This window comes from Agrilus planipennis, unplaced genomic scaffold, assembly GCF_000699045.2.
Source record: "Agrilus planipennis isolate EAB-ADULT unplaced genomic scaffold, Apla_2.0 scaffold758, whole genome shotgun sequence".
NCBI classification, from domain to species: Eukaryota; Metazoa; Arthropoda; class Insecta; order Coleoptera; family Buprestidae; genus Agrilus; species Agrilus planipennis.
The window spans coordinates 2,830-11,368 of NW_020439411.1; the positions used below are offsets into that span (position 1 = coordinate 2,830).

General features: G+C 33.1%; 1 protein-coding gene across 1 annotated transcript; it reads right to left on the minus strand.

Moving 5' to 3' along the window:
• Positions 1 to 223: 223 nt before the first annotated feature.
• Positions 224 to 7,378, minus strand: LOC108735346 (protein krueppel-like). Its single transcript, XM_025978962.1, has 3 exons — positions 7,221 to 7,378; positions 4,489 to 4,716; positions 224 to 455 (listed from the first exon to the last, which is right to left on the minus strand). Exons 2-3 carry the CDS (start codon positions 4,683 to 4,685, stop codon positions 245 to 247), a joined length of 408 nt encoding a protein of 135 aa, XP_025834747.1. The 5' UTR covers positions 4,686 to 4,716; positions 7,221 to 7,378; the 3' UTR covers positions 224 to 244.
• Positions 7,379 to 8,539: the final 1,161 nt, after the last annotated feature.

Below are 8,539 nucleotides of genomic sequence, written 5' to 3' on the forward strand. Positions count from 1 at the left end.
TTAAAAGTAAAGGTTCTCTTACAAAACATACACTTATTATTGAGAACCTTCTTATGATTGGTCAGTTTTATAAGCATTTCCTAGTTCAAAATTTTATATGATGATGAAAAAAAGAATAAATTTTAAAGAAAACATAAATACGTTTCATAAAAAAAAAAACGTTCCCATGTTTAAACCTAAGGCGTCGTCATCCTTCTAATATTTAAAAGAAATGGCATTTTTCAGTTTAACATTTTTATTTCCATCAGTTTTGTGCATGTTTCTGCATGTGTTGTTTAAGAGAATATTTACGTGAAAATCTGCGCGAACAAATTTTACATTCGTACGATTTTTTCTCCGTATGGATGCAATTGTGACTGCTATAGTCCGATGTTTGGATGAAACGTTTGCCAAAAAACGAACATTCAAATGGACGTTCGCCCGTATGCTCCATTTCATGAAGCCTCAAATGATCTCTGAAAATTACACAGTAAGATTAAGTTAATAACACGAAATAATAATTACATGTAAATTATAGATGGATACTAGTAATATTAAGCATTATGTCAACACCAATAAAGGTAAAGGCGGAACACAGACAAAAATTTTGTCAAATTATATATAGGGTATTGTTCCAAAAGGCTTAAGTGTAATGTGTAATAGTCTTGTTGACTGGTTATATAATGGTATTAATCAGAGATGGACTGGCTACCCGGTTTGGAACGCAGCGGATCCGGTACTGTTTTTTAGGATCCGGTCGGATACCAGATAATGACGCCGGGTACGTCATTTAAACCTTTATATCGAAGAATAGGAAAACATTGGACTCTAGGTTGGTAGGACCTCAGGAATGAAGGTCTAAGTCAAAGACATATTAGGCGCAGAAACAGGACTTAGGAAGAATAGAGGTCGACCTAGATTAGACTACTGTTCGCAAATAGTTAAGGATGTGGGATGTTCTAATTATTATTATTTTGATCTATCTCGTAGGGTTCAGCCAGCGTTTGCAATGTAAACACAAAAAAATGTGTTTAATTACATCACATTACAAACCTCTAAAAATATCAGTGTTTCTCTACTATAATATGCAGGGGCGGCCTTAGCCATTGCGAGGCTCCGGGCGGGTAGATCTTTGCGAGGCCGTTGTCTTTGTGAAATTAGTTTTAGTGATGATACTTGACGAGAAATGCAAAGTTATTAATAAAAAGGAAATGTGTGCTGGGACACATAGTAGAAGTGAAACTTAAACAGACAATTCGAAAAACGAATCGCAACAAAATTTTTACCTCAAGTTTTACGGGCAGATTGTTAATGTACTCGTCCAATTTGAAAACCTGCCCGTTAAACTTGAAGTCAAAATTTTGTTGCGATTCGTTTTTCCACTTGTCCGTGGAAGTTTCACTTCAATTATGTGTCCCAGCACACATTTTGTTTTCACAGGTTTACTGTAAATTATGATTTGGTTTTCACACAGACAGCAAATAGAGGCAATAGTGCCCAGCCACGTGAAGAGCAGAGGTAAGAAAACAACAGCTGAGCACAGCACACGCCGCCGGGACTCTAGCGGACTCCCCACTCTTCGCGCGGCTGCGCAGTATATCCATCTAATACAGCAGTTGCCCTCTCTCCGCCGCCGTCAGCCTTTCTCTCCGCCGCTGCCACCTCTCTCCCCTCGATATACCGTCTACCCTCTCCACGCGGCCGTAACGCTTTTGTCGTGACAGAAAAAATCGTAATATTCCGCGTCTATATAGAAGTTTCACTTCAATAAATTTAAAGTTTTATAATTGTTTATTGGAAATTAACAAAAATTGTTAAACGCAAAGATAAGAAATTATTAATTATGATGGACTAAGGTAAATTAATGCGAGTGCGCGAGGCCCCTGAAAGAGCGAGGCGCCGGGCGGTTGCCCTGCTCGCCACCCTCAAAGGCCGCCCCTGTGTTTCAATATTATCGGAAAATGTAAATTCTCGACCTCCCAAACTGTTCTAGTAATCAATGCATGTAAATTTTTAAAAATAATTATTTAATAATTTTAGTAAGTACATTTATAAAATTCCTACCATTAGTTGAGAAGGAAAAAGATAATCCACCATTTTTAAGCCATTATATTGCAGTTAGCAAGATTTCAAAGTTCTAACCATTTGAAGTGGTTTTTTAGATAGTTTTAGCTAGTCAAAAGTTAATTACAATTTTTTTTTGGACCACAGAAAATAACTTAAATCTACTGTTACAAAATTTCTCAAACAATATGTAAATATTTTAATAATCACTTGAAATAAGTGTTCATATACCGCTGACTGTTTTAAAAGTCGAAAATGTTTCAGCAATGTAATAAATGACTTCATTGATAGCCAAAATATTTTATTTATAAGTGCCCCTACTACAGCAGGCGAGGCGCTCAAATGATGAATCAGCGATGTTTATTAAAACGGATGGTGACGACAAAAAGTGTCAAAAATACTTTCTGTTGACATTAATCTACAACCGTATATTTAATAACACACAGTTCAATGAATATCTAAATATCATCGATTTATTTAAATTCTATTTTTATCAACTTTTACTTCCATTAATTTTCTACAAATCTTACAATTCTCGATCACATTTATCAACTTTCTTTTATTTTCCATGAACAGTAGATTTCATTTATTACGACTTTGGCTATAGCGACCATTTTCCTATTACGACGTTAAATCGAAGTCCCTTGAATTTAAAGCATACTTTAGTACACAATTCATGTGACTATAGCGACTTCGGATGTAACGCCGAGTTCGGGTATNTGTCAGGGGTACAGAAAAGGACATAGGGTACCTTTTATTCAAAAAAATAAATACTGTTTTCGAGAAATAGAAAAATTATTTTTATGTGGTCGATTTCACGCCTTAACTGCTCGATCGATCATTATGAAATTTTGTAGAATCATTGTCAGGGGTACAGAAAAGGACATAGGGTACCTTTTATTCAAAAAAATAAATACTCTTTTCGAGAAATAGAAAAATTATTTTTATGTGGTCGATTTCACGCCTTAACTGCTCGATCGATCATTATGAAATTTTGTAGAATCATTGTCAGGGGTACAGAAAAGGACATAGGGTACCTTTTATTCAAAAAAATAAATACTCTTTCCGAGAAATAGAAAAATTATTTTTATGTGGTCGATTTCACGCCTTAACTGCTCGATCGATCATTATGAAATTTTGTAGAATCATTGTCAGGGGTACAGAAAAGGACATAGGGTACCTTTTATTCAAAAAAATAAATACTCTTTCCGAGAAATAGAAAAATTATTTTTATGTGGTCAATTTCACGCCTTAACTGCTCGATCGATCATCATGAAATTTTGTAGAATCATTGTCAGGGGTACAGAAAAAGACATAGGTACCTTTTAACCTGAAGAAAACATGCTGTTTCCGAAGGAAAGAAACAATTATTTTTATGTGGTCGATTTCATGCCTCAACTACTCAATCAATCATCATGAAATTTTATAGAATCATTGTCAGGGGTCCAGAAAAGGACATAGGGTACCTTTTATTCAAAAGAATAAATACTGTTTCCGAGAAATAGAAAAATTATTTTTATGTGGTCGATTTCACGGCTTAACTGCTCGATCGATCATCGTGAAATTTTGTAGAATCATTATCAGGGGTACAGAAAAAGACATAGGTACCTTTTAACCTGAAGAAAACATGCTGTTTCCGAAGGAAAGAAACAATTATTTTTATGTGGTCGATTTCACGCCTTAACTGCTCGATCGATCATCGTGAAATTTTGTAGAATCATTGTCAGGGGTACAGAAAAGGACATAGGGTACCTTTTATTCAAAAAAAAAATACTCTTTCCGAGAAATAGAAAAATTATTTTTATGTGGTCGATTTCACGCCTTAACTGCTCGATCGATCATCATGAAATTTTGTAGAATCATTGTCAGGGGTACAGAAAAAGACATAGGTACCTTTTAACCTGAAGAAAACATGCTGTTTCCGAAGGATAGAAAAAATTATTTTTATGTGGTCGATTTCATGCCTCAACTACTCAATCAATCATCATGAAATTTTGTAGCACTTTGTCAGGGATACAGAAAAAGAAATAAGGTACCTCTTATCCAGAAGAAAAAATACTTTTTTTTTTCGAAGGATAGAAAAAAATACTTCCTTGTGGTCGATTTCACCCCTTAACTATTCAATCGATCATCATGAAATTTTATAGGCACATGGTCAGGGGTACAGAAAAGTAGATAAGGTAGAAGAAAAAATGCTGTCCCCAGGGATAGAAGAATTAATTTTATGTGGTCAACGATGACCTTTGATACGTATTTAGGACACCAACGTGAGCGAAGCCGCAGTCAAATCTAGTATCATAATAAATCAGTCTCGCAAATAGACTCACATCTTCTGAATACTGACTTCGCAAACAGACCCTAGTCGCATCCTGACAAATAGACTGGATACTGTTATCTTTCTCTATTAGCATTTCGCACGCTATAGAGGTATTAATTATTACTTACTCTTTAAGAAATCTCCGTCCACAGGTTTCACATTTCAATGGATTTTCCTTCGAGTGGATGAGCATATGTCGATCTAAATTTCGTTTACGGGAATATCTTTTTTGACACACTTGACACGCATGCTCATACATTTTTTTTCCGGTATGGAGCGGAACGTCCGGTTCTCTGATGAAACATGTAATTGGAAGCTTATCCATATCTAATTTTTGATGATGCACCAAGCTGTTTCTGAAAATTACATAGGCAAAATTAAGTTAACACCACGAAATAGTAAGTAAATTCAAATTAGCAATGCATCTTAGTAACATTAAACTGATAAGAACAGATACAACACTTGTCATTTGGTTCTGCAACACGTGGTAAATAGCTTCGAGTTAAAATTTAATTTATAGTGGTTTTTGCTCACTTAGTGAGATGAGGTAATTAATATGATATTAGAAGCATAAGTAATGTCATAAAAAAGGATAAAGGATGTAGAGTCAGAAATAAACTAAGTAAAAAAAAAATGGAATAGGATGGAAAGATACGCTGAACAGAAGTAATTCAACAGTAAATACAAGTGAAACCGATAATGGAAACGATAGGAGAGAAAGCCTAGGAAGCTGAGTGACTAAAAGTAATATAGAAAAGGTGGCAAGAATAGAAAACTGAAGAGTACTCAAAAACAAGCGAGAAATAATAAATGGAAGAGTTTGGAGAGTGATAAGATGGATTTTCTATTGGAAGAAACGATGAAAAAATATATACAAAGATGGAATAAAATTAGAAAAATGGAAGAAATAAGTAGATGAACGAACTTGCAGCAAAAGTTTAATAAAGTACAGTAAGAAAATAAAGGAATAAAAGAAAAGATTAGAGTTAAGAGATAGAGAGAAAAATTAAGATGGAGAAGAAGTTAAATTTGATGATATTTGGAATGGAGTTAGAAGGCTGAAGATTGGAAATGGTGGAAGTAGGTAGATAAGGAGAAGGTGAAGATTGAAATAAATATTTTGAAGGTTTGGAAGTAAAAAAAGAGGTTTTCGGGATGAAGGTGGATAGCATGTAGAAATATTGAGGATGAATAAGAAAATTTTTAAAGGAGCAAATACATTTTTAAAGAAAGACGAGAAGATAAAAGAGAGGGATATAGAAAAGATTATATGGCAAATGGTGAAAGGATGAAAGGAAGGGAATGGAAACTGGGATATAAAAAAGTAAAAATATGGGATGAAGAAAAGAAGAGAATGGTAATGATAGAGGAACCCCTTTGATGGATACTAGTTACAAGATTTACACTGACATAATAAAGAATAGACTAGAGAATATAACAATAATAAAGTTTTGAGTGCAATGCACTTCCTATTTACAGAAAATAAAGGAACGATAGATGCAATTTACATAATTAAAAACGCGGTGCAAACATATATGGAAAAAATTAAATGAGGGCAGACCTAAAAATGGCGAATGATTCAGTAAACAGAAAATGAAATAGGAAATGGTAAGAATGCTGGGAAGTTCTGGATAGAAAAAAAGTATAGGCGATAATGAAACAGATGATGTTGCTCTGCTAGCAACAAGTTATAATGCATTAAGAGGAATGGTAAGACTATTGAAATTATATTTAGAGAAGAAAGATTTAGAATTAAATTAAGAAAAGACTAAAATAATAGAATTTAGAGAGACAAGAGGCAGGAAAAAGAAGTAGAAGTAAAATGGAAGGGTATGGCAATTCAAAGGGTCAAAGAATGCAACTACTTGGGATATATGATGAGAGAAAATAACAAGGATGTTGCACGTATTAATATTAAAATATCAAAGGCAAATGTAGTAAACAATTGAAAAAATATGAATGGGGCAAAAACTATGCAGATACGATTGAGAATGAGAAATAATAATTCAATTATTGTTATCAGTGTTATCTTCTATGAGGTGTAAATCATGGGGTTGGAAAAGTGAAGTATATTTATAAAGAATACATAAAATAGATATTAAAATTGGAAAGAAGCACGACTGACGACTGTATTTTAAGAAGAGAAACGAATTGTGGAGAAATGTTGGAGGAGACTAGGAAAGCAATCATATATGAGGAAAAATTGAAGCGTTTACGATAAATAAAGAGCAATTGATATAAAAATGTTGAAAGGAATATAGAATATGATAAAGAAAAGGTGCTATGAGGTGACAAAGGTCGAAATATGTGGATGGGGTGAAAGGGTGGATGGGAAGATTGGCAGGGAGATATAAGACCAGAGATAACAATTATAACAAGGTTTAGAATGGGAAACGAATGTAATGAGATTAAATATTGTTTAAAACAGAAAGAGAGAAAATGCAGAAGAGAATATTAGAGTTTGTCATGTGATCGAAAAGGATGAGGAAAATGAAATAGGGAGTTAACACAAAGAAACATTAGGAGCAGAACGCAAGGATGCAACTCTACTTAAGAAAGTTTTAAGAGATAGTGAGCAAAAGAAAGAAGGAGTAAAGTTTTGTTTTATTTAAAATTAAAGGTTGAGGTAAATTTTAAGAATTAATGGTGTTTTATTTGTTGGTTTATATGATAAGCACAGGGTAGAAAGTAATTTTTATGTAATAGTTTTTGTAATTATATAACTTAATATAATAACATTAATAATATTTCTGTCCAAAGGTTTCACATTTAAATGGTTGAGATTTGTTTTTACCATATATGTACTAATATAAGAGCATTGCAACTGTAACAATAGTTTTACCACCTTCTGGGCATTTACCTGACTTTTCTCCTGTACGGATTTTAATATGAATGGAGAATAGCTCCTTTTAAAAGTAAAGGTTCTCTTACAAAACATACACTTATTATTGAGAACCTTCTTATGATTATTTTAATTTACTTTTAAAATAAAAACATAACCTCTATATCATGGATTACAGTTAACTCTTGATTTGGCTACATCTATGGGTACAATAACAAATAGAGAATGAAATTGTGTGAATTTGGCACCCAATATAAATAATCCACTGATTCAAACTTTACTAGTAAATTATGCGTCGTTTGCGAATTCTAAATATGTAAGTTTTGTAATTGTGCGTCCAGTACTTCTGTTACAAAAAACGAAAATTGTTTCGGGTGCAGGTGGAAATTAAATGTTAATTTATTTAAAAACTACTGTATATATGATAATTCATTTGATGCCAATTGCTTGCGTGTCATTTGTGCTTTAAAACTGATCTAATATGGTAAGCGGAATTTATCTTTATATTATGTATTAGTACTATTCACATATTACTTAATTTTTCATTCATATCAGTGGGTTATTTATATCAGGTGCCAGTTCACACTACTGGAGAATGAGGAATGGAGTCAATACTACGACCGTAGAAGTTACTAACTATAGAAATATGTGTTTCTGTTATCTGTGGAAACTACGAATGGGGTACGTTCTATTTATTACTCCATTAGTTATCAACGCTTAGTACGTAGATTTATCATTCCTCTTAAAAATGAATTAAATTCTATTTACTTATGAGTGAAAATTATTCGTTTAAGTTGTTATCCCAGTAAATTATTAATACTTAAAAAACTAATAAAATACAACCTTTTTAAAAAAAATATCCTTTCAAAGTGAAACAATAAATAACTAGCTGAATTTGGGTTTCGTATGGAAGATGAGTATTAAAAAGATGTTGGGGACCTTTGAAAAGGTCGAGAGGATGGCACAGTATTTCCTTGATAATTGCTTCTGAAACTTATATGAAGAGCACAATAAATGTATTGTTATAAAAGACGTTCAATGTTAGAAATGTTTGAAAAAGAAACCAATTGTAACAATAACATGAGGAATTGCAGTGATATATACCAGATTTCTCAAAAAACTAGACACTCTCGATGGAGAACGAGGCTCGTCGGAGGCAAGGCTCTATTTGTGCTAAGACTCATTCATGTTGGAAAGAGCAAAATCCATTTGTTAAGGATAGCAATATTCTGGTAAAAAAATAGAAGGGATTGTAGAACAAAACAGCGTAATGTATGAGGGATGAATCTTAATGCATTCATTTGGTACCTACATTTTAAAAATTTGGAAACATTCAC

What these genes read in the sequence shown, in the direction of transcription:
- LOC108735346 (XM_025978962.1), bottom strand. Translation starts at nt 4,685, where the DNA reads ATGGATAAGCTTCCAATTACATGTTTCATCAGAGAACCGGACGTTCCG. An exon ending in GGACGGAGATTTCTTAAAGA is followed by an intron (nt 456 to 4,488) that starts GTAAGTAATAAT and finishes TGTAATTTTCAG; the next exon opens with AGATCATTTGAGGCTTCATG.